Source organism: Colius striatus, chromosome 7, assembly GCF_028858725.1.
Source record: "Colius striatus isolate bColStr4 chromosome 7, bColStr4.1.hap1, whole genome shotgun sequence".
Taxonomy (NCBI): domain Eukaryota; kingdom Metazoa; phylum Chordata; class Aves; order Coliiformes; family Coliidae; genus Colius; species Colius striatus.
This window is the reverse complement of record NC_084765.1, coordinates 31,220,089-31,246,589: the sequence shown is the minus strand read 5'-3', so window position 1 is coordinate 31,246,589 and position 26,501 is coordinate 31,220,089. Positions and strand designations below refer to the sequence as shown.

Here is a 26,501-nt window from a genome sequence, read left to right as displayed (position 1 = left end):
GTCTGCACCATTGTTTGTAGGGTTTTTCTCAGCTGTCAAGCCCCACTCAGTAAGCAGCTCATGGAGAGAATTTGCAATGGTAACAGCTGTACTTTCCAGCTATGCAGATAGGGTATTTTTGTACTAGCCTGCTTTGGTGGCCACTGGCCTCCTGTCAGCTGCCTTGCAATGAGATGTATTTCCCAGCAAAGCCACCTGATTGATGACACCATAAGCAGTTTCATGTCATTCATGGCAGTCAAATAGGTATTACATCTGATTTAATTGTACCAGCTATCACAATCATCATGGGCTTAATCAACAGCTTCCTAAAATCAACATGAATACATCTACTGGCTTTGGAGAAGGAGCATTAAGCCCTCTCCTGACTTAACTCTTTTAATCAGTTCTCACCCCCAGAAGGCTGGTCTTTGTCGTTTTTACTTCAATGTAAAGCTGACAACCTGTGTTTATTTCAGTGTCCATGTTGTGGCTCACAGACACTGGTGCATCAGTGGGTACTTTGCATCTCTGTGAATATGCCAGTTCATTGAACAAATACAGACTACTACCATGTTCAAAAATGCAACAAGCAGGACGGATAAAACTCAAAAGGAGGGATTGTTCCGAGATACTCAGTCAAAAGTTATCACTTTAAAACGTGGCATTCAGACAAGAAAATCTCAAGGATTTGACAGTCACAGCAAACGCACCTCTGCACTGAACAAACTCCACAAGCCCATCATACAAAGGACTAAACACTCTCAGAATCCAAGACCTCTGCTCTGAGCTGAGGTCATCACATCCTTCACTATTCCTCATTTTCAGGCAGATAGTGCAGTGAAAGCAAACAGGAAAGAGGGCTGTGCCAAGAACCTCTTCTCCTCACTTTGCTCCACATAGGGAGAAGGGAAACGGGAAGATCCAAGTTAGACAGATAAGCACATAGAAAGAAATCTGGGGCAAACCAGAGAACATTATGGAAGAAGGGAGTGAGACATAGAAAGAGTTACAAAACTGAAATGTACTTGAGTTACTTCTCATGAGGTAACTGATATCTCTGAAAGAAAACAACAAAGACTTCAGTAGTCCTGAGCACTATTTTCATGTTTCAGGCTCTGAGGCCCAGGTTTAGGAAACCATCTCCACTTCAGATGCTGCTGAAGTACGTGTCCAGATACAAAAAGTCAGGCAAGAATCGCAGAGAAAACTATCCAGGGCAGTGAACAATGCTGCTTTTCTGAAACCCAAGTCAATAGACACTTGTAAGAAGTCAAAGGGTTTAGAAGGAAGACCAGAACTTCCCCAGAGTGGATCAGGATTCAAGACATGGGAGCAGAAAGAAGTAGTCAGGAATTTCACGCATACTTGGACCCTGACAAGGCCAAGGTAGAGACAGTACTTTCTCTCTGATCAACAGATCTAGCTAGAAAGGCAGATAAACTAGGGCACAGAAGATAGAGTCTACAGGTTTCTTAAGAGATAAAATATCAATTCTACATAGAAATGTAACTTCAATCTTTTATTTTTCTCTCATTTCAAGACCAACAAAGTCTGATTGGACTGACAGACTCAGAGCATCAGTTTAACCTGCCAATAAATAAAAACATCCACACAGTTTCCTAACTTGCTGGACAGTTTGCATATAAAAAACTGCAGTGTTTACTCTGTCTACTACAGCACAAATATTGCTGTATATGCTAGAGCTTGATGGATGACATTATTAAAACCAACAAGTAGATCCTCAGCAGAACACTAATGTGTACCCAGCAGCCTAATTACGGTCAGGCAGAGCCTTCATGCAAACAGATCAGCCTACTCGAAAAAAAAGTATGACATAACTACACAAAAACAACAAGTATCTCCAACCTGCTGACTGCTCGTGACCACTAACTAAAGTGGAAATACAAAGCCAATTCCAAGCTAAGCAAACACAGAAATCCTTATCTTTCTACAAATCAAGCTGAAAGAATACAGAAGGAGAAAGGTATTTAAGGGGTTGGGTCTAGGATGTCTTTTTTTAAGAAACCAATAAGAAGCTCAACATATTTCTATCAGCTGATCTAAAAGGTAGAAAGACTCCAACTAATTCAGACAAACACCTGGCAGATTACAGGATTCTGAGCTTGGAATTTAAAAGTGGATCCTGTAGAACCCTGGTGTCCAAATTATAGGAACTGAAAGGGCAGTTTCATATATACATATATAAAAATACACCCCCCCCCCCCCCCCCATGAGAATTAGGCTAAAGTTTCACCATCTCCTGCAGTCACCTTCACCTTCCTACCTAAATTGGCAAGAACTTGATAAGGAAACCCCAGTATTTTCCACAAGGCAGAGTTGATCAAATTCAGGTGTGTGAAACTCTAAGTACTCTGCCATGCATTTAGAGACTCAGTTTCTGATAATGCCCATTCTGGAAATGGAAGATGTAACTATTCAGGTAAATGGACACAGAAATGCAAACACATGCATGTACACTGATATATTCACTTATTTTTGCATTGATCTAACCAGGAAGTAAAAACACACAGAGAGCACTAATTTCTCTCAAGTCTATATCCCAACCCAGAGAATCATTATACTTCATCAAAATAAATAATTGCTCAGAGGAAACAGAACACCAAGCTTATCAGAGCCACTGATCACAAGTGTCACATTGAGTTTTCAGAGGGTTAGTGAAGACTGGTGTAATTTCCTATCTAGAAACCCAGGCAATGTGCAAGACAGGTGAAAAGCCAAAAGATCCTACAAAATCTAAACCTATCACTGTATGACAGTGCTGTTGAATGTTAATGCCTCCTCCCTCCTCAGGATGTGCAAAAATGCAAAAACCTTCTTTTTTACCTCATCAGCTGATCCCTTTCTCTAAAGACAGAAGCCAGGAGGCAACCTCCATTCCTTGCAGTGTCTGACTAAAAAGTCTGAATTGACAGAAACACAACAGGCCTTATCAGTACTTTTTTCTTCATGCCACTGAAACCATTAATTTCTCATGTTCCACAAATGCCAGACACTAACTTCTGCAATGCAATTCCATCATCAGCTTTTAGAAGAAAGCTAGGAATGTGAAGCCCACTGCATCTCCTTCTTCTTTTCTGTTCTGGCAGGAAGAGCCTTAAAGAATTCCAACCAGTCACGGAGCCATGATCTTCCTTCCTTTCTTAGAAACCATCTTGGCTTTCTTTTATCTCTTTTGATCTGCAAGGTCTGTTTCCTCACCTCTATCCACTTCAACTTTCTCAAGAAATGAAGATAAAAGAATTAGTCTGGATTTTCTGGACGTTCAACAAAGAAATGTGAATTTGCTGATTCAGCAGGGCAGTCCTTAGCCGAGTGTTTTCTCCACACCAGATGTTCTAAGGTGAGGCCAAAAGATGACCAAAATTATCAAGTCTGAGCAAATTATGAAGTTACCTTCTAATCTTTACACACAGTCTCCTGTGGAGTAAAAGAATCAGCTGGAATGGCTGACATGATTACTGCCTTTTTTCTGCCTCACCTCTCTCTAGAGCTCCCTGCCCAGGAGCAGCCAAGGCAGGTACTGCTCCGAAAAGGAAGGGGAGCTGAAGTGGAGCATAATAAGACAGCTAGAGGCAGTGACTTCCCTCAAAGGTGCAGTCCCACTACACCCAAGCAAGGTGAGCAGAGAGGTTCTTAATAGAGCTTTCTTGAAGCACTTTCCTAAGAGCACTGAGTCACTACCTAAGTTGGCCCAGATAGTCAAATTCCCAGGAGGGCTGAGGAAGCACTCAAGGCTCTGCTATTTTCATCCCTGCAGTGTAAGTATCTCCTCCATCCCCCTGAACTGACCCAGTTCAAAGTCCAACATGTTAATGCAAAATTATATGGCATACCATTTTAGTCTTCTGTAGCTGCTTCATCTTCTTTCTCAACTTCCTAGGTCTTTGTCCAACAGATACAAAGGATTAAAAAGAGAACATGTTGAAATATGTTGGGTTTTTATCTACATTTTTCCTGTGTAGGATATCCAGATAAGTTTGCATTTAACATTTTCATTCATTTCCACTACAGACAACTGAGCATTTATATCACTTCTAATGGCCTAGCTGGGACTTGACTTGCTTCTTTGCTCACTTTTTCATTTACAACTATAGCACAAAACAGTCACAGCTGAGCTGCTCGATGTCAGGAAACTATTCAATGTCATTATATCACTTCTAGTTTGCTGCATTGTAACCATTACTCAGCTGTGGGACAGAACCTCTAAAAATAAGGCTGTATTTTTAGATGCTTAAAGTAACTCTGAGGTGGGATGTCCCTGCAAAACAGTGATCTTGTCAACAATGTGGAGGTGCCTTTCTCTAACAGGTGATGGCAAACCACAGTCTGCGCATTCTTGGGTCAGCTCAAAGTTTCATCCCCTTTCCCACAGCAACTGCCATAACATTAACAGCCATGTAGTGAGCTTGTCCTGGATCACAGCTGGAACATACTTCCTACTGCATTTTCAGCATGCTGGTAAACACAGGCCAGATTTTCATCAGTGTTACTAAATGGTTAACCAAAGTTGGGAATAAAAAATCAGTGCAGCTCAAAGCTTCCTTCTTGGGGACAGGGAAGGGGTAAGGGGAAGTTTTATGCACACTTCCCAGTGCTGTTTTCTTGGTTATCAGTAGTAAAATCTCATCTTTATGTTATTTAAAACTTACTCTCAAAATGGCATTTAGTCTTGGCAGCTGCAAGACAAAAGAAATGTAAAAGTTCAGTAGGCAACTGTCCTTCATTTCCTTCCTTTACTTTTACATATCCTGTGTGCAACTGGAATGCTTCTATTTGATTATCCAGTGGAGCAAATGCTACAATGAATACAATCATGCCTTATTACCCTACATGTCTGTAGCCTATTGCACAGCTATGTACAGATGTTTTTACACAGCTTGGTTTTTTAGCTACAGGGTCTATAAAACAATAGAAACTATCTGAAATGTTTTCAAGCCAGCAAAGGATAAAGGCACTGTAAAGCAGTCAACTGGATAAAAGCCATCTATGTCTGACAGGAGGAGAAGAAAAACCTCAGAGGTTTCTCAATTATAAAGCGTCAGCTTTCTTAAACAAGATGTGACTGCAGTTTGCATCAAACTGACCAGGCTGGGACATGTAAACAGAGGTAAAAATAAAGTCCCAGGCAGCCAAAAGAAGAAACACAAACCTCTGGCCTGTTGGAGGGCTGAATCATTATTTTACTGACCTGAAGAACTGGCGGCTGCCCAAAGAAGCTGAGCTTCTACTGGGAAGGCCTGAGAAGAGGTAGCATCCCCTCCAGCTGAGAGGCCTGGACTGAGACTCAAGAGCTGTGGCTTAGTCCCCAGACAGCCCTGTCCTTTGGCATGTCCCTTCCCATCTCTAGGCTTCATTTCCTCACTCAGTACAATGGGGATAACAGTCCTGATCTCTTTGGTAAAGAGCTTTGAGTTTTACTGAGGAAAAGCCCTATTTGCAAATTCATTTCCTTCTCTCAAGAAATTGGTTTTTTTACAAATAAAACACAATGCAGGAACCCCTCAATGTATTGTTTAATGGCACAGCTCTATCAAGCAGTTTCTCCTCCTTGATGAGAATGAGCAAATGGTTTTTTGACTCCCATATGTTCCCTGTCCACCTGGTGTGAAGCGTGTCAGAGCAGAAAATCCTGCTTTCTGCTGCAGAGAAGCTTGAGTTGGCATTTCTAGCACAGATAACAATAGCAAGCAATGGGTAATCTATAGTGTATTGACAGCAGGGTTGATACTGTAGAAAAATGTTATTTCTCTTTCCACAGCCTTATACTATAATGAGAAATGAGGGAGCAGGATGAGCTATAGAAGTAGAATAGATGATTTTGTTTGTTTTATGTTCATTCTTGTGAGAATCCCCCAGAGAAACAAATCCTGGGCTGGGGTGTGAAGCAGTGCAGAAAGCATGTAAAATCTGCAATCTGCAAGTCACTCTTTGCATGGATGAAGTGAGAGATAGCAGCAGAAATACTACAAACCCCAAAAGACAGAAATGGTCTGTCCACAGACCTAATATAAGGCTCATGTCTGCCTCAAAGGCTTCTCAGCTTCACACACACAGTAGCGAGGAGCAGTTCCAGAGCTTTTCTTGACAGTTATTTGGCAGTGTGTGCTGGACATCAATTAGGCTTCTGCCTTCAGCTTGTCTGTTTGCAAACACAATGACCACTTTCGGAGATAAACAGCAGAGGTTTCTTAAAATAGTGATTACATGGCATTTAGCCGTAAGCAAAGCCTTGGTTCTTGGGCAATGTCCCACAAATCATCTCCAATTCAGAAAATAATCAAGGCAGAAAACAGTCTAGGAGATAAAACTGTAATTTAGAAGTTCTAGCATAGAATATTCAGGTGAACCAAAACCCATAAGAACTGCATTGTCACACAAAAGGAAAAGGAACGTTAAGAACACGTCAAAGTCCCAGACACAGGGAGGGAGGTGAGGGGTAAAAAGATGGGAAGATGTTATGCAGGTATCTACCCTTTAAGCTGGGAGGCTGAAATTCCCAGGTGCTTTGTGTACATGTCTATATAATTTCACACAGACATAAATGGCCCTGGAGTGGAATGCAGTACATGTCTGCACCTGTACCCGTCAAACTACACAATGATTTAGCACATAAAGTGAGTTATGACATGGAGCTGAAATGAAAGAATAAAAGCCAGACTATCAGGAAAAATATCACCAAAGTCATAGCAAATATTTTCTCTCATGATATACTCCTTTTAATAAAGGTAACAGAAAGAAGCTTAGTTACACACCAGTTTGACATCAGGCTAGCATTTGGGTTGAAGTTCTAGATACTTGATGGGGAAGTACCATAAGGCAATTTTTGGAGGTACTGAGGGTTCTGAAGAGATCTTTCATTCAAATAGTAATCAGCACTCACCTTGTACAACAATGAGATATGACGGCCTGAAGGATATTTACTCAGAAGTATGTTGCCTGGTAAAGGAATACTATGGTTCCTTTCCACAGCATTTTAGACACTTGTTCTCTTGTATTTATCAAAACACATTACCATGAATCATTGATAAAACCACGAGAGAAGGTAAAGTTTTCAAGCCAAAATAAGGTTAAATGTCCTTCACCAATTTTGGGGCAAATCACAGGAAGGAAGACAAAAGCTCTGGCATAAAGGCTGACTGGAGAGTTTGGGTGAGCCACAAGGAAAGCAAGATTTGGGACCATTGAAGATGATCTTACAAACAAAAGCATGGTAGCAAGCTGATGAGAAGACTTTGGACATGCTGCCTTACAGATGACAAAGACTATGTATGTATTTCAGTTAAGCCAGCTTAAATATCTATGAGCACTAGTTACCAGTAGCAGCGTGATGGTGGAGGAAATGAAAGGCCAGGTACCGAGCAGGAAGTGTGTTATTCCTCTCTGTTTCAGCTCTAAACTCCTGAGAACAAGCTAGCCCCAGACATATGCCACCAATGTGAAGCCTATTATATTGTGGGACAGGGGCCTACTAAGACAGGCAATGATTAGACAACTGAAAAGTGACTGAAACACATTTTGAGACTACAAAAGGAGAACGATGTATGGAGGAGAATTGGTAAGGAGCTGCTGGAGGTTTAGGAAGAAGAAAGTGTATAAACGTAGGGAAATTCCATGACCTCAGTGGGCAAGCCATGTGGTTATCCTGATGAAAGACAGACCGTCCAGGCCTCTCCAGGGAGAGCAGCCTCTTGGTGTCCAGGCCCAGCTGAACAAAGAGAAGATGAAGGAACAAAATAGAGGAAGAGCTTCTAAGAGCTCAGAACTACCACCAAAGAGACTCTTGGCCAAAAGACAAGGGAAGGGGGTTAATCTTGAGAGCAACTAAGGGTCTGTGAGACTTCAGAGCTAGAGACTGAAAACATATTGAAGAGGGACAATGATTAACAAATGAATTTGTCATTAACCCTCCCTTCACTAAACTCTTTCATTTATTTTAATTATGTAAGTAATTCTTGCCCCCAAGACACAAAACAGAGAGCGAAGAATAAAAGTTGAGATAACCAGGAATTCACTCACAGATTGATGAATTTTAAGAATGGAACAGATTGGTCAATTTCCTCTTTTCTACAAAAAAACACCTTACAACACAGGACCATATAAACTCCAAATTGTCTTGTATTTGGCTACTGCATCTCTTCCAGAAAGACAACCATTTTTCAGCTAAGGAGACTGAGAATCTACCACTGCCCTTAGTATATGGAATGAATAAAGACAAACCTAAACAAAACTACTGAGCTGCAAAGCAAACCAAAAGGCAAATGAGATTCAAATGCTCTACTTTCTGTAACAATGAAACCAAAAAATGAGTCTCCATGAAATAATATCAGCCCTTCACTCAACCAACTCCAGTGCACATATTTTTTCACATATATCAATTTAAAAATTGGCATATTTAACAATAATTATGTCGTCTATTAAAATTAGCATGCCCAGGCTTTTATTCTTTACAGACTGGATGGAAGGGAATAGATTGTATGTATATATGGCCTTTGTATTTTCTGTTTTATTTGTCTTTCCAAAAGCAGACTAGTCAGCTTCACTGTGATCTCTACTGGGTTTCCTTTTCTGGCTCTCACAAACTATTTCTTCTTTGCAAGACTTGAAAATATTGTAGTGATTTTAAATGCTCAAATAGACAGATTAACAGACATGTCAACTGATTTTCAGAAAGTACAAAGGACTATCCTCAGGATATCAGGCTTTCCAAAGATGTCTCAGGTACCCCAAGCCAACTAGTCTCTCTGGAAAAAAAAACTCAGTCAGTTCTTTGACTGAGGCTCAAAGCAGGGCTGCATGTAAAAACAGGACCAGGATCCTGACACCACTGAAATCACTAACAAAACTCTGAACAAGTCCAGTATAAGGAGCACCTTGTGATGATTTTTAGCTGTAAATCTCTGAATAGTTGTCCTCATGTGAAGCAGCCTGGCTGAAGCCATGTCTCAGAAACAAGAGAGAAGGCAAAAAGCACACAGAGGACCCTGAAGTGAGGAAGAGCAAGGGTTACAGCAGCAGGAATTCCCTGTTATTTCAGTGGCTGTGCTCATCCCACCACTTCTATTAAAATTTATGCAATCTTGTATTACACTCACTTGGCACACACGTTTTCAGTGGGAATTTGGAAGAGGAGAGATTGCTAGCTGGTGAAAAGAAATTGGAAGGCTGTTGTGGGTAGGGTGGGGCCTGAGAGATAGAGATGGTAGTGATGAAAATACCCAATAGCACAGTCCTGCACTGTCTGGGTTGTGCAGCTGAGCATTTAATCCCTAGCAACCAAAGAGCAAGGGAAAAAGGCTTCCAGTGCCTGTACCACAGCCCCTTAAAGGCAGCAGCCTGACTCTCTGTTGTCCTGCACAGCCACAAGTGACAGAAAGTTTGCAATGCTGTGAAGTCACTTTCTTTCACGACCACCAAATCCATTTGACAGTGTTCCTTTAAGTGGCACTTTTAACCTATATTATGTTTACTTTAATGCATTAAAGTGTGTTCCATCTTGGTCTGAAGGACAGTCCCAGAAAGACTTTTGCTAAAGCCAGGCACTGCTCCTCTAATGAATTGTTTTAAGCAGCAGGTATTTCTATTTATTCTGGCATCAAATAAAAACCCGCCCTGGAATATACAGAAACATTCAGCATGAACCACGATGGAAAATGTTTTTAATGTGAGAATTCCTTTTCTTTTCCATTCACAGCAAACCAGCTAGTCTTTTCCCTTTCCTTGGGGGATTAATTCTCTGTCATGACACTATTAGGGGACTGCAATCAATATTACATAGGGAGGGATTTAAGTGAACAGTACAGCAAGAACCAGTGGGGTGACCTCCTTGCAAAGAGCCAAGGGAAAAGCAAAAATGTGCAGTCCTTCATTCAGCTGTTTTACATAGGATGAAAACTACTTGGAGACAGACTAAAAACCTGGGCCTATTTGGAAACACTTTGATAAACCCGTAAGAAGAAAGTGGGTGTAGCTACAAAGGGAGAGAAACTGACTAAAAGCACCATAACATGCAGCTCTCTGCAATAGCACTTTCTACCCATAGCCCTCTGCATACTTCTGAAAGAAGGAAAAGACTGAGATATGAACACACTGGGACAGAAGGATGTTCTCTGTGCAGTCAGCCAGCCAGGCAGTGACAAAACCAATCCCTGATTTCTCTGTTTACGTATCAGTGTTTGGAAAACTCGAGCAAAACGACAGATCTCTAATCTTCAGGACTCTCAGTAAGTTATCTCTGAGCCCTTTAATTAAAGCCAGCCAGGAGATGGGAATGTTTTTAACAAAACATTGATTCACTTGTGGAAACAGTCTGGAAAACTATGTTTCTCAATCACCTCCACTCTCATGCTTGGTTTTCTCCAGGCAGCTGTTCCTTCAACTAAACCTGCCTGCCTGCAGTATATACACTATACTCTGCTTTCTCTTCCCCGACATCAAGCCACAGAAAAGCACATGTGACTGAAGCAGAGGTAAAGACATTTTTAACCAGGGCAATTTAAGGATATTTAAGACACATTCTCATTTTCCATTTCCCAATTCCATACTGCCCCTGCTTTTATTATTAGCTGAATACAGGGAAGCTTCAGCTTGGATCTGGGGTAACATGTACACCAAGGAATCGAGGCCAAGCTTTGCCTTGAAATATGCAGGATCATTCCTAACTAACCGTAAAGCTGCTTATTTGGCACTGGCAGTGGAAATATTGAACGAAAGGGGCATTCTCAATCAGCTTATGTCACAGAAAGGTTGGATTCTGACAACGTGCGAGGCTCCAAGCTGCAGCCTGATATTAATAGCTAGACATTAAACTCTCAATTTGGCTGGCTTAGAGGCAGCTCAATTGGAACAAAGCTTTTTCTGCAGGAAACGGCAGATCTGGTTAGTCACATCACGAGAGATGAGTCTGAAGCAGCAGCAGCAGACGTTGTGACTGGTGTGTGACAGGGCTGTCACTGTCACTGAGGCTGTTGAAGAACAATTGTGCTGCACACAGGCGTATTGTTCTCCTGTCCACCTCCTTTTGAATTCATCCGTTCTGAGGCCTAACTCGCACAACTGAGTGGGGCAATGAGCATTAACAAACTACCCTTTAAACAAATATGATTCTGTTTCTTGACACAGCCAGCAAGGTATCACCCCACAAAGACATACCTACACATTTTCACCATTTTTGAGCTTGTTTCAGCCATTATGTAACCTTCCACACTACCTTGGCAGCTAGGCCAAGAAAATTTGAACCAAGTCCCCAGAGCAACTAGTTTCAGTGAGAGGCCCCTGCCAGAATATAAATACAAACCTCCTGCTGCTGTTTTCTCTCTGTGTCTGCATGGCAGGCAAAGATTCCAGACAGGTTTTTCAATATGGGTCTCTTTGTGCACAAGTGAACACCTCTTAAGCCATTCAAACTTCATAATCCCACTTCCGAACAACAGCTGGGCCTCAATACTTCCACCAAGGAAAGTTTTGCTTCCATGTTTCTCACACCATAACAAAAAAAAATCAAGGCACTGTCACTAAAAACCTCGTTACCTACAGCACTCCAAGTCCTCTTATTTCAGTACACATCATCTCATAGATTCTTTATGGTCTCTTAAACCTAAGCAACATTAGATTCTGGACTCCTATTGTATTGTATACTCAATGACACCACACTGCCTTAGATGAGAATTTCTTAAGCCATGCAATCTCTTGTACCTGTGCATTCGAAATCCTCATTTCAGAGGTACACAGAAGCTTTCAGAATGTGAACTTGCCAAATGTCACACAATGAGTCAACGCCAGAGTTGGGAATAGAAGTCAGGAGTCTAGAGTCCAGATTCTCTACCTTATATAGAGCAGTAGCCTCAGTCTCCTAGTTTAGGAGAGTGCCTGCTCACCAGAAAGATGTTTCTTCCTTTACAGGATGGCAGTGTACAACATTGCAATGCCTAACTTCATCCATAAGCAGGTATAAAAAACATATATGTGTCTGTTGAGACCATGTTCACATATAAAAGCAAAGTATAAGGCAAGAAATGAAAGCAAGTTGCTGTTCTAGGTAACTTTGGGGAGTGCTGTTACTCCAGCACCACCACTGAGACCAGATGCAATGTCACTCTTTGGACAAGCTTCTTGCATTTACAGGCAGTCTTGAAAATCTGGAGGAGACTATCTGGGAGCTGGAGTGAGGAAAAGGAACCTGGCAACAACAGACATGGCTGAAATATTTCATAAGCCTACTTTGATTGTTGCACTCACATTAAGCCCAAGTAAATACCATGCTACATAGCTACCTACGTAACCTACATATATATATATACGCAAGTCATGGAATAGTGGTTATTCAAAAGCTACTTCTCTACAACTGACACCTACTTTCCCCTATTTTGACTAAGCAGGAAAACTGGACAATCTCTCACACAGTTAAAATTCAGTACTGCCAATGCTAACCACTTTCCCAAACCAGTTGCATGCCATAGAAGTACATTCCTTAACTTATTATTCCTCCGCTGTGACACATATGCAAATAACACAAGGCCAAATTCCCTTCTGGTCCAACATCTGTAATATGAATGGTTCACATGTGGGCTAACTTTCATCAGTAAAGAAAAACCATATAGTGATATTACCAATACAATACCTTTGGCAGAGAAGGGGGAATGAAGCTAATACACTGCTATATCCATCCACAGAAGGCAGAAACAATGATTTCTACTTAAGTCACAAGTATATGATACGTTCAGGGCATCAGACATGTTGTCCATAATTAGCAGATACCATCTGGGTTTGGGATAGTCATGTTTCTGAGTTATTATGTGTATCTGTTTTACAGATAGCAATCTATCAAAATCCAATTCCATCTTCCATCACTATATCGCTTCCTAGCAAGCTGATGACCAGAGGAATGGGTTATCTTCTTCAGGCTCTACTTCCAGGTACTAAGCATAAGAAATATTTCTCAATGAGGTATCAGAGTGTGGTATCACTTGGGCAGACTTCATTCAGATTGCAGCCCTACCAGAAGAGTTACTTGTTTTGTGGTTTTAAAGAAAACTTTCAGAGATATGCTGACTGTATGTACAACATTGAGATAAGGGAATAAATTCTAGACAGCCTGAAACCACTGTTAGTAGTGACTCACTGATTTGGGTACAGGCATTAATGCTTGAAAACTGATGTTGTAAATCAAGATTTACTTATTTCAATAGCATTTAAGAAAAGATGGTATCATATGATTGAGGATTTCATCTGTACTCGGGGGTGAGGACTGCCTCTGCATTCAGACAACAGAACCAGTGCAGCATAGAAAATGCGTAAGTGAATAAGCTAGTGCTATGCTGCCACATAATGAAACTATCAGGGGAGAAAGAAAGAAAAGCAGGACTGAAGAGAGCAAAGAAGCCAGACTGGGTTTGTCCCAGGAACATTCACCTTCTAAATATCTTGGAAGACCTATGCTGGAAAGAGTAACCAATGAGTTTAATCTTTATTGCTCTGATCTTCCACTTTCTTCAATGCAGCCACAGCCTGCAGCAAGTCACAGCACAAGAGAGTGCTTGGGTATTGTAAGAACAGAAAAGAAGTCATAAAAATATTTCCTTAGTCATGCTGTCTATGGTAATATAATTCCCTGAATAAAGATCTTCAGCAATGCCGTCTTTAAAAATGGAAAGAGCTCTGACCTTAGTCAGCATGTGTCTTCCATCAGCTTCTCTTTTATTGCATTTTACCACAGCCATCTCCAGATGCAGGTACACAGTATTAAAAACCTTCCTCTGTGGAAGTGTGTTTTCCATTGGACACAGAGTAAATGCATTGTGAGACATTCTGACTGGAAAGAAAACTTAGACATAGAGACCAGTCCTTGCTCATGCTTGAAAAGAAAATGTATGTATGTTTCAGTTCTGTATTTCCCCTTTCATCTGATCATTCTCCACAACACAGAGAGGGAACCATCTGCATTTTGAGACAAGACTTCTGTAGGCAGGTTCAGAGCTCCCGCTGAAGGCATTTTCTCCCCATGCTCTTCATTACTCACTGCTGTCAACATAGCAGCCCCTGGTCTGTGTGTCTCTCTGAACACTGGAGTGTAAGATCAGATGAAAAATTAGGATCCATTCCAAGTTTACACAGAATGTAGGATAAGGGAGAGCAGACACAGTGAAGGTTACAGCTACCTGAGGTAAATAAACAAACAACAGTCTTTCTGGGTGTGGAATGTAAGGATCCTGTGTGTGCAGGGTTTGGACAAGATTAAATGCAGTTAGGAAGTAGAAGTAGGAGGCAGAAAAGACAACTTAACTTGGCTTTCCTACAATGAGGTATTCTTCCCTGATGTCCAAGTGACAGGTTGATCTGGGACTGTTACACAGGTTCTTACAATGGGAAATACACTCATTACGTAGAAAATTCTTGGTTTAAGTGAGTTTCTTAATCTCCAATTATCAAACTCTACATCCACTCCAAAGAATTAGAAATACTTAAGTTTGCTTCTTAAACTCAGAGACCTCCAGTGCTTAGAAGGGGTTGATATTTAAGATCTTATTTATAGTTCATGCCTTGCTCAACTAATCCATATTGCATCAGAAGTATCCAGAACAGCAAAAGCAACACTACAGCAAACCAAAGAATGAAAGATTGCCCAGAAAGCTCCCCTTAGCATAGAGCTGGCTATCAAAATACTCTCCCCTGCTTCCTTGACTTACCCACAGTGTCACAAGGCTCGTCTTTGTGCACGCAGAAATCTGTCCTAGAAAGGAAAACAGAAGAGAAGTGAAATGTATCCTGAGCCTCCAGACTTCAAGCTAGGAAACAACAGTGATGCATGACTCACAGATCATGGGTGTTGCGGTCTGGGGGTCTTTTAAAACTGCTGTGCAGGGTACACGAGGACAACACAGACAGCAGCATTGATTGCCACTGCAATACTACAGGCAATTTAACAGACTTCAGAGTTACCAGGGAAGAGAGTATTCCCTTGCTCTATCATGTCAGACTTCTCCAGCAACTAGATTAAACCTGAACTTCCTATTTTCACAGGAGAACTGTAACAAAGACGAGCAGACGCTCTGTGATGCAACAGCATCTTCAAAAGTGGGAGACGATATGTGAGGACACTGCCTGCAGACACAGAACTAGTCATGTATAGCCAGAAACTTTCAGTTCCTAACGTTTTTTCTTCTTCCACTAGACTAGAAAATGACAAGAAAGAATCAGGACTAAACAGAGAAAGACAGATGTTGGTAAGGAAGAAAAAAGGAGGTCTGTAAGGTAAGAGCTAGGTGAACTGGCTTCAGCTGAACTTATTACAGCTAGATTTGCCATTTTATGATTTGAATCCAACACAGAGAGGTTCAAGAAACTTTATTTGGTCTCTCTTACTCCCTCACATCTCATCCAGTCTCCCCAGATGTCAAAGCAGGAAGAGATACTACATACACCACCAGCACCCACAAATCACCCAGGGCTCCACTGAGATGTATTAAACAGAATAAAAAGCCCTGATGTTCACCATCTAAGTGGTGGCACGTCATGCGAGATGGTTTTGTAAATGAGATTCCTCAGGATGGAAAAACAAGTGTGGGAGGAGGAAAAGTATTTTATAACTAAATTAGTCATTGGAATAGATTTCAATAGGGACTTAGCTCTAAACTTTCAGCAGCTGTCTTCACCAGCCCTGCTCTGCAGTGCTATGTGCTATGAAGAGGAGCTGGAGAAAAGCATCATGTGCTAAAACAGTTCAGAAGTTGCTTTACCCAAGGGAAGCTGAGGAACCCTGATCTCTGCCTTTATGGCTTTTCTCACCCTGTGGAGAATCGTATTAGTGCATTTGGAGTGTGACATTTGAAATGCCTGACTCTCCAGGGGGATTTGCTGTTTAAAGAGTTTGGCAGGGAGAGAAAGGGAATACTTACAGACAAATATTCATTAAAGAAAAAAAGAGAAAATATTTAGAGAAAGATTAAAAATGCTTCTTTCTCAAAGCAAAATATGAAACTAGGGTTTATAGGTAAAAGCATTTAAAGACCAGGACTGTGGCCGATGAACCCAAATCCTTCACACCAAACTCCTTTGAAAGTCACAAATAGAGCTGTCAAGGGCTTGGAAGGAGAGAAACAACAGCTATTACCAGCTCATGTTAAGCAGTCATTGAAAACTAACCATGCTTCCATGCCCAAAAGCCATTAACAACCATCACAGCGTTCAAAAACCAGAGAGGAACAAAACAAAATCGGAAGCTACGACCACACACTGGCCCCAGCTTTCATTTTTCACAGCGGCCTCGCTGTGTCTCGACACCTTGGCATTGCAGCCTTTCCAAAGAAGACTAATGACAGTCTCCTGACAGAGCTGGCACAAGCACGCCTGCTTGAGTTCCCAGAGCCAACTTGATGGAGGTTTATTTAAGGACTTATTATGTTATATAAACTGGTAAATCAAACAGATGCTTTTCTTGTGACAACAGATAGCTGAACTATTAGTAGATGGCAGAAGGCCATTGCTAGAAAAGCATCTCTTTTCAAGGGCAGGCCAGCTCTGCAAATCGAGCACAGCAGTTTTGCTCCTTGCACTCTGTTCTACATTGAAAGGTGTCTGGAACTTTCAAGCAGCTCCCTGGAGAAATTCCCACTATGCCATAAAATGAGGGGTCTTGTAAATGATCCAGCACAACATGCAGACTCTCCTACAGAGACAGAACAATGCTGGTCTGTAAAGAGAGTGCTGTGATGCTGTCTCGTCAGGGAAGGACTTGAAACAGGCCAGCAAGAAGAACTGGACACAGCTGCCTAACTCACTGCATGCAAGCCCACAAGCATGAGATCGCCTCAGCCCATCCTTTCACTTGTCATATACACATGCCCAAGAGATGCCACCCTTCTATTCACAGACCTTGCACAAAACACACCTGGATCTATTGTTAAATGTTTTACCCCAAAACTCTGTGGCCAAACAGAAAAGGACACCCAAACCTTTAGTCACAAATGAGTTCAGTGGGCCTCAATCTTCCAAAGGCAAGCAACAATCCCATCATAAAACTTATATACTGAAACTCCTGCAGTCCTTTCCTGGCAATCAGAGGGGAGCCAACGGCTGAAAAGGTGTTAAGAAAGATCTGTCTCACCTGTGAATCAGTCACATCAGTGAGGTAAGATGGCCCCATCATGGCACTGAACTTGATCTGCTTTTAAAGAGGTTTCAATCACAGGTCTTTCTCTGGCACATTTTTGAGCTTGACTCCATCTCTGTTTTTGAAGTGAGGGCTTGACATGAATGATACTATAATGACACTCCAAGGATATCTTAAAAAATAGATATCTTAATATTCCTTGCATGTGAAGAGGTCTCATCACAGAGATGTAGTTTTGTTAGCAGGATCTTTTATAGAGCTATCTTGGAATAAAACTCTTACTCCAGGAGCAGTTTAAATCTAAGATCTGACTTTATCAAGCTCAATCTTGGATAATGTATTGAAATCACACACTGTAGCTGTGAAGCAATTTGACTCTGCACTTTTAGCCCCTGGCTGAATCAAGCACCACATGTGCTCTCATCTTCTAGACACCTCAGTCACCGTCACTTGTGGTACTGTGCAGTTTGTTTCCATTAGCAGACTTCAACAATGCTTGTACAAAAACAAAATGACAACAAGTCAGTTGTTTTTTTCAATAAAAATACCCAGAAGAGCTCAAAACTCCTCCTACAGTCACTCTTCCATCTGGCTCAGGCAAACTGGAAAAAAATACCTAACTGTGCTAAGCTAAATTCTGCAACTCAAGTCCTTCCTGTAAGAAAGAAGGACAGTAGTTGAACTGTGCAACATGAATAAGAAGTATTCTGTTTAATGGCCTCTTCCCAGCATCCTTCAAATGACATCTTTTGACCAGTTTAACCCTGCAGGATCATAAAGTTGAAGGACAGAGGAAACTGGTACATTCCACGACCTGCCAAAGAAAACTTTCCACATCCATATATACATTTAATAGCACTATGCGCCCAGTTTCCTCGATGCACATTGAATTGCTTCATTTGCCCATTTAGTGGGAAGGCAAAGGGCTGGAGAAATGTGGAAGGGAGGAGCAGGCTGCAAATGGAATAACTACACCAGTATGGCATGAAAAAAACCAAGCTTGTGCTTCATGTCAGCCCTGAATTCTGTTCCTATCAGCATCGTGTCATTCTTGGCTCTCTGCTATCACATCACCTATAGTCTAATAAATGTCCCAAACACCTACAGCCCAAGAGTGGGGAGAAAAACAGTATGTCTACAGATTACCTAGGGAATGCAAAAGACTGAAGATCAAGATGGGGAATGTGTTTCAAATGAGACATGCTTCTAAGATCACCGAGATACAGATTTTGCAGACAGAAGGTATTCTGGTCAGCTGCCCATTAAAATATGAAGTACACTATCCATAGATGCCAGCAATCTGAATTCCTGCAAGTTCAAAACCAGAACTTGAACTAGAGAACACAACACTATACTCAGACCTTCAGGGTTAAAACAGATTATTCCCATTATCTCATTTCTTTACCACACTGGACAATGGTACATCTTATTCACAGACATGGAACTCCATCAGGTAGATACTATTAAAGTCCCAGAGGAGGGATGTTTGCCACCTAGGTAATCTACTTTTGCGTACAAATGGGTATATGGGGAACATCAGTTAGAGGTGAAGTTTCAAAAGGCAAGAGTGCCTTGGTGTTTCAAATGAACACAGACAGATTGGAACCGGAGGGATTTCTTCAGAGGTTGACCCCAAAGAATCTGTTTCTAGTCCTAAAGCAGCTGCAGCTGCTGAAAATTCAGCTTCTGCTTTTTCTGGCTCAGTTGCTTTGTGCTGGACCTGCTGTTGCTCCCAGATCCTCTACCACTGGTCCATCTGTACAGTCTGGGGAAGGTCCAGGGACACACACACGCACTTCCAAAGCCAAGAGTAGAAAACCTCATTTCCCTGACGCAGGAACTGGGCTGCTGGGCTCAAAGTCCCTCAAGCAATGAGGCATCCTCTATGCGGCACAAGCAGGATGGGTTAAGGATATCAAGACACAGTGAGAAGGAAGGGAAAAGGCTACAAGTACACACTGCTGACCTATCAAAGAGGAAAAATGCAGCTCCTGGACACAGCAATTTGCTCCTTGACCTGAACTTTCTCACCAAATCTGAACCTGGTTTATAACCCAACTAAAACCAGTGATGCTCCAGCTGTTCTGACTGCAAAACACTGCAAATCTATTGAACAATTCCTCCTACAACTTCTTTCTACAACTCTTCTTCGGGTGCCTAAGTGCAATTCATTTAGCCTGACATTACACATTCAATTTTATAAGCTGCAGAGAGACTGCACAGATGAAATGCTCTGCTCATTCCCTCCACCCTGTGCTTACAGCCCATCAGAAGAGATTCTGTATGCCTCACTTGTCATGCAGGACAACTGGATGCCCAGATGACTTTTACAAAAATGTTAGTTATTTATTTAGGCCCCGATCCAATGAAGCACATGCTTAACTATAACCAGGATGTGCAGCCCATTGACTTCAAAGGAACTATTCACCCTGTCTAAAATGCAAAGTATCTGCCTAAGTGCTTGGTTGGACTACACTGAATAGAGAGGAGAGAGAAAGTTTTAGGGGAACTGCACACGTCTGTGAAGATGCATTCTTAGGAAGTTTGCTGTTCCCATGCCCTGCTCACTAGCTATTTGACTGAACACTCACCAAAATCCCATGGATAGTTTGCAATGTGACTGTTAACACAAGAGATTATTACAATCAGGATATCAGTTTATGCAAAAAAAGAGTATTTCTACTTACATTGTTGGCAGAGAAAAAAAGGTGAAAGAGGTGAGTGACATTGAACTGCAGTACAGACATTTCCTGTCTCAAACTGGGGAAGAAGGGGGTAGGAAGCACTGTTTTTCTAGCACATATGGCTGTATTTTTACACTCTAAATATTTTAATTATTCAGAGATCATTTCTATAACAAGATATCCTCCATTTAGTACAAAGTCAACTGGAAAGACTGTGGATTTCCTACTCAAAATGTATGGTAACTGTGAGGAACACGGGACTTGTATTGCCAAGTTGAGCTCAGGCTGTGAAGCTAGAGGAAAAAGACTGTAGGTTCATAAAGACAACGCTCTTTTTGTTTATTTTATGTGGGCCATACCCTGATACATCAATAGGTAAAGAGCTGCAGACTGCAAGGAATTTTGCTCAAGTATTCTCACACAGATTATTTCCTGTCTGAAACAAATGCAGCAGTTTTTCAACACACAAACAAATTAAGAATGACACCCCTCCTGTGCCTCAGATGTGACAGAAGAGAGGTGTTGAAGTGGTTATTTTCCAGGGCAAAGAGAGAAAATTCACTTAGTTCATGGTATGCATCTCACTCTCTTTCAAAGATACGTCCCTCCCCACCACTGACACACTGTCTGCTCCTCTCAGACTGTTTGGTTGCTTCATACCTAATTACACACAGAACACTTGGTCTCAGCTGCGTTCTCAATTCCACAGCTGCTTTTTTTCCTAGGAAGAAGGGCTTATGCTCCAAAACCTCACCTATTTTTTCCACTTACACCAGCTGGTATGAGAAAAATAGAATCACCTTTGCTACAGTCGTGTCTTGCTTCTCTCTGAAGATGATATGCTACAGAAATCATGACTACAACGCTCTGGTTCAAGAGGAGAAAGGCTTTTGCACAATCCTAAGTATATACAGAAACAAGACAAGTCACTCACCTCAGGCACTTCAGTCATCTGAACAGCACACAGGTAGTAAATGATTAGATTACTGCTAGACCAGACAACCCCATCATTGGCTACAGACTTGGTGGAAGTGTACTGATAAAGCAGATCTTACTATACCTGGTTACAAAAACAGCAGCATCCACAGGCGGGGTGTCATCCCTTGCGCCAGGAACCTGGTTGTTACCAAGGTATTTTGCCCCACCATACTCTTCATTCTGCCATTGACAAAAGCTCTCCAGAGACCTCTCTCCATGATGACCAATAGACAACTTTGCCTTTTGGGAAAAGAAAACCAAAAAAGATACAAAAGAAATATCAGTCATAGTCTTTACATAAAGCATCAGACCTCTGGTGAAAAATCAGAGGCTTAAAGATAATGGATGTGATAGAATGAAAAGTGTGGAACCAGCTCTGTCTGAGCAGGCGAAGTAGGAACTTTGGAATCCAGACTTTCTGTCATTTGAGTTGTAGAAGAAAACCCATCAGCTGGCATCAGTCATAAACTTCTAATACAGCATTACATTCAAAAGTCTTGTAAGTCTGGAAGTTATATGTTTGATACCAGAGCCATATCATTTTTAATCTAACAGCTCCTGAGTGCACAACTCTCAGTGGACAGAGATTTACCAGGAAGGATAATAAAAGCTCCATTCACTCCCACAGCCCCCTGCACCTTCCCACCGTTACACTGCCTGGTGAAGTGTGGCAGGCACTACTTACAGTCTGTGATCATGTCACCATATATGCCCTTGTCCCACCTCAGCACAGGGATCCTGCTCTGCCCATGAGCTACCCCAGGACAATCATAGCAGCAGGGGTAAAATGAGCAAGAACTCACAGGCCGGTTGCGAAGCAGGACTAGTTTGGTCACTCGGATGTTGACTTTAATTCCAAGACTTTGATGCTGAAACATGTTGTACACCTGTCAAAAAAGCAAAAATAAACATCCACGGTACATCAGTAACAATGCCAAGTCCTAGTGAGATCTAATCATAGAATGGTAGGGGTTGGAAGGGACCTTTAGAGATCATCTAGTCCAACCCCCCTGCAGAAGCAGGGTCACCTAGATCAGGTCGCATAGGAACGTGTAGGAACCAATTGTAACTGAAGCTGAACACATGTCCTTCAAAAAACTGACCCAAAATAAACCCAAATGAATTGTGCTCCTACACACAATAAAATATTCTTTAAGAGCTACTGTGTTGCCATTCTAACAGCTCCACATACTACAGTGTAGATAAAAAAAGCAGAGTCGGTGTGCTCCTACCACGCTGCGCTGGGCCTCACCACCTCACCAATTTGTCACAGACTAATCTCAGCAAGATTCAACATTCAGGGACAAAAAGCATCAACAACAACAACTAAACAAGCTAGCTGCAGAAACAGAGACACTTTTAACAGGAAGGAACGAGAGAAACAACAAAGGAAAGGAGAGAAATATTCCAGTCTAAAGGTAAAGCAGAGTCTCAGGAACACGGACATACGTTACGAAGCATCCAACTAACATGGATCTTCAGCATTGAAATGTCAGAGATAGCTGAATGTAAGATGAAATAATGGTGTGTTTTAGACTTCAGGAAATAGAATGGAAAAGCAATTTCCCTCTGTTATTTTCATATCTTATATAAGAGAATAGTAATAAGGCAGCACATAATGACACAAGCCTCAGGAAATACAAAAATAGCACCGGAAACTACCTTGCTACTTTCTCCAGATTTCGCATTCCAGCTCTGATACTTCACCTCATTTTTATAGGTTAGAACATAAGATCTTCATGGATGCCAGAATTTCATTCCACTCATTTCTCTGTGTACAAATGCTGGAACTAGACTATACCAAAACAGGTGAGGGAGGGGTTTCTTTTAAAAGAAATACTTTACTGTAGGGTGATGGAGCACTGGAACCCATGGAGGTTGTGGAAGCTCCTTCTCTGTGACCTGACCTGAACCTACTTTAGCAGAGGAGTTGATGATCTTTAGAGGTCTCTTCCAACCCCTACCCTCCTGTGATTCTGTGTTTATTTTAAGAAGGTGTAAAATACATCACAATAACCTTTGGATGAATATTGTATTCCCTACTCAGTCAAAAATAAAATCAAGAGCACTCTTGAGAGAGACTCTTAACTAATAGGAGGCAGGATTTGGCCCCAGGTATGTTATATTCCTTACATCTCGTTTGGCTAGACACAGAACACAGGCTCAGCAAACTTCCTATGACAAACCCAAGACATGGACACACTTTGGGTATTATGTTTGCAACGTTTGGTATTTTTCCTGTTCCTCCAAATACTCAGGAACGTGCTCAGTGTAAAGGGTGTTGTCTTTAGTGTTCAGGGTTGGATTTAAGCACACACATAAATGTTTCCTATAATTTAGGCACAGGCTGCAAGACAGACACTACTCAGCATTTGACCTGCTGACCTTCAGTGCGAGCACAATAAGCCACTTCTCTTCCCTGCGGCCGGTATACAAGCACACATGAGTGCTGGGACTATTTGCTTAGCTCAGAGTGTGTTGGTAGAGTAGCTAAGGCCTCTCACTAAAGACCTGGGGGGGATAAACTTGACACTTGCAGAAAAGCACACTGAGAGTTGACCTATGTGTAAATGGAGCCCTGGGCGTTCAGCTGAGAGGGTCAAAAGGGCATCATGGTGATTGAGTCAATCCCTCAGGTACCGCTACTGAGCCTAACAACCATTTGCCTGAGATGGATGCCTTTGAGTTGCCCAGCTCACTGCTGACCATCCCATGACTCATAAAATGTGAGTACAGCAAGGAGGTTCTTATCATTAAGTCTAATGGATGATGGTGCTTGTCTTTCCACCAGAGCAGACAAGCTGCCTGCCTCCACACATAGCACAGAGAGATCCAAACATCCCTGACCTCAATAGGTAGTTTTCACTGGCAAAACTTGCATAGCAAGAACCAGCTGCTGCAGAGTTTGCATGTCGGTTTGAAGGCTGTCAGCCCTTCCTTTTCTTTAGTGCACTGTCCTAAGGATAGCTTTGACTGCATTACTATTTGCATCCATCAGTGAACTCAGAAGCACTCATCCTAGATACATTTAGAGCAGCAACAACTGGATACTAAACCAAAAACACACTAGGTGTGCAAGAGGTTTTACTTTGCTTGTTCATTCAAGTCTTGTTTACTGATACCTGAAAGCCCAGATTGATGGTAGTTTTTGTTGCCTATACCCTTTCCCTCTGCTAAATAAGCCTGACTGGTCTAAGTGGCTGTTCTACTTCAGCACAACTAAAGCACTCAAACACAGCCCGCCTAGGGAAGAGATAGACCCTATCTCATCAGAGATCTGCCCCAGCTAGCTCTGCTTCCATCCTCCACTCTGCCTCTGAGGCTGAAAAAGACTTTTCAGTCCATGAGCTCAGAGTGGATTAAAAGGGAGATGCTTGCTTCAGTGCAATCAGTACTTTACCATGTGTACAGGTACACATACTGTAACCTGCCTGACACCCCAGTGCTGGCGGGCCAGCCTCTGACAATAGCACTGTTGCTCAGGATCCCATTGTTCCCATAATGAACTCAGCTGAAGAAGACATTAGCACTGTGATTTAAGAAGGTCCAGCACCAGAACTGCAGGATACTGACAAAATACCACCTGTAAGATTTCCAATCTTCTTTCATAAACCAAGTCAAAGAGTGGAGAGACATCTCCAGCTTCATGTGCCTTCAACGATTCTTCTCCGTTTTCTTTTTCCTGTTTCTTTTCCTGTATCGTGGAATCCCGGTGACTTTGAAAGGATTCAAATGCATAGGTCTTCAGAATCATACAACTGTTTCGGTGGGAAAAGACCTTTAAGACATCAAATCCAGGCCCTGCCCTCACCCTGCCCAGCCCAGCACTAACCCACAGCCCTCAGCACCTCAGCTCCATGGCTTTGGGATCCCTCCAGGGCTGGGCACTCCCCCAGCTCCCTGGGCAGCCTGGCACAGGGGCTGACACCCCTCTCAGGGAAACAGTTCTGCCTCAGCTCCAATCTCAACCTCCCCTGGGGCAACTTGAGGGTATTTCCTCTTGTTCTACCACTTGTTATGGAGGAAGAGAGACTGACCCCCAGCTCACTGCAGCCTCCTTTCAGACAGTTGTAGAGAGTGCTCATGTCTCCCTCAGCCTCCTCTTCTCCAGACTGAGCACACCCAGCTCCCTCAGCTGCTCCCCATAAGTCTTGTGCTCGAGCCCCTTCCAAAGATCCAGTGCACATCCCTGAACATGCTCCAGCACCTCAGTGTCCTTCTTGGGACTGAACACAGTATTTGAGGTACAGCCTCACCAGGGTCCAGCACAGGGGTACAATCCCTGCTCTGGTCCTGCTGGCCACACTATTTCTGATCCAAGCCAGGATGCCCTTGCCCTTCTTGCCTACCTGGGCATGCTGCTGGCTCCTGTTCAGCGGTCTGTCAGGTAACCTCCCCAGGTCTTTTTCCTCTGGGCAGCTTTCCAGCCCCTCTGCCCCAGCCTGTCACATTGCCTGGGATTGCTGTGGCCCAAGTACAAGACTCAGCACCTGACCTTGTTAAACTTCACCCCATTGCCCTTGGCCCATTGCTCTAGCCTCTCCAGGACCCTCTGAAAACCCTTTCTGCCCTCAAGCAGATCTATGGCTTCTGCCCAGCTTCATGTCATCTACAAACTTATTGAGGATGCATTCAATCCCCTCTTTCCTGCTAGGAATCACATTTCATCATGACAACAACCATCTTCTGCCCTTCTCACTCAGCCTACGAGGAAACCAGCACCCACAGACTTGGCACGTCAAAGCTGTTCCAACACCATGTCCAACTATTATCGGCATGTGAGCTAACAGTGCCAAGTGAGGTGGCTGAGATAATTGGTACCAGGGGAGGAGGAATGGGATTTCCTACTGCAGATGTTCTCAAGATTTCCTGTTGCAGGGATAGCATGCATGAATAGAGAGACTGACTCACAGACACCTCCCTTTCCACTTGCACTACACGGACCAGCCTCTCTCAAGCCTGCAATTGCATCACACCCTTGAGGCTGCTGTGACCACTTCCAACAGGGAAAAGTAAAAATATCTGGGGTATTTTAGAACCTTTTAATAAAATAAGGCAGTGAGGAACACAAGCATCAGCTGCATGAAACCCACTAACACACTGCTATGGAACAAAATACAAAGGTTATTGGTTTAGGACATCACCAGTGTCGGGAAGTAGCTTGGCTGGAAGAGCAAGGGAGGTTCTCAGTCACCAGGCTGAAGGGAAGGGATGTGGAAAGTTGTCAGTGGCTGAAGTGTGGTCATGGTCACCGGTGGACCTGTTACAGCACATTTATCCTGTATTGTATTGACCTCCATTCTTTGAGAAGTCATTAAAAGCAGAGTGAGCTTTGGAAATAGAAAGAGGTATGGCAGAGTGTCATAGAAAACAGACAGAAAAATGGAAGGGGAAGTGCAGAAGAACAAGTAAAAGAATAAAGCTCGTCTCTGACATCTCCCTTCCTTCTTCATCTGCATTTCCCTGGCAGAGCTTTACTGCACAGAATGCCCTAGAGAAAACAGAAAAGCTTGAAGCCTGGACCATCCTTCCCCTCTCGCTCTGTTTGCATTCCTCCTGCCTTTCTTTCTCCTCACAGCTTTGACATGGAAAGGAGAGGATACATGCAGCTTTGGCACGAGCTGCCCAGGCCTGCCCCAGCACACGTAAAGCACAATCCAAACATGAGGAATTGGGTTGAGAGCGGAACTCTACATCAGCTCATTTTTGTTTTAATTCTCAAGAGCTTCCTC

General features: G+C 42.5%; 1 protein-coding gene across 2 annotated transcripts in view; it reads right to left on the bottom strand.

Moving 5' to 3' along the window:
- The window catches only part of ADAMTS17 (ADAM metallopeptidase with thrombospondin type 1 motif 17), a 184,053-nt gene that overhangs the window by 129,097 nt on the left and 28,455 nt on the right, over window positions 1-26,501 (bottom strand). For both annotated transcript variants that reach the window (XM_062000240.1, XM_062000239.1), the window contains exons 5-7: window positions 21,573-21,656; window positions 20,852-21,009; window positions 14,685-14,728 (exon numbers count right to left, since the gene is read on the bottom strand). In XM_062000240.1, coding sequence (XP_061856224.1) covers window positions 14,685-14,728; window positions 20,852-21,009; window positions 21,573-21,656 — 286 coding nt within the window. The remainder of the gene's footprint in view (window positions 1-14,684; window positions 14,729-20,851; window positions 21,010-21,572; window positions 21,657-26,501) is intronic.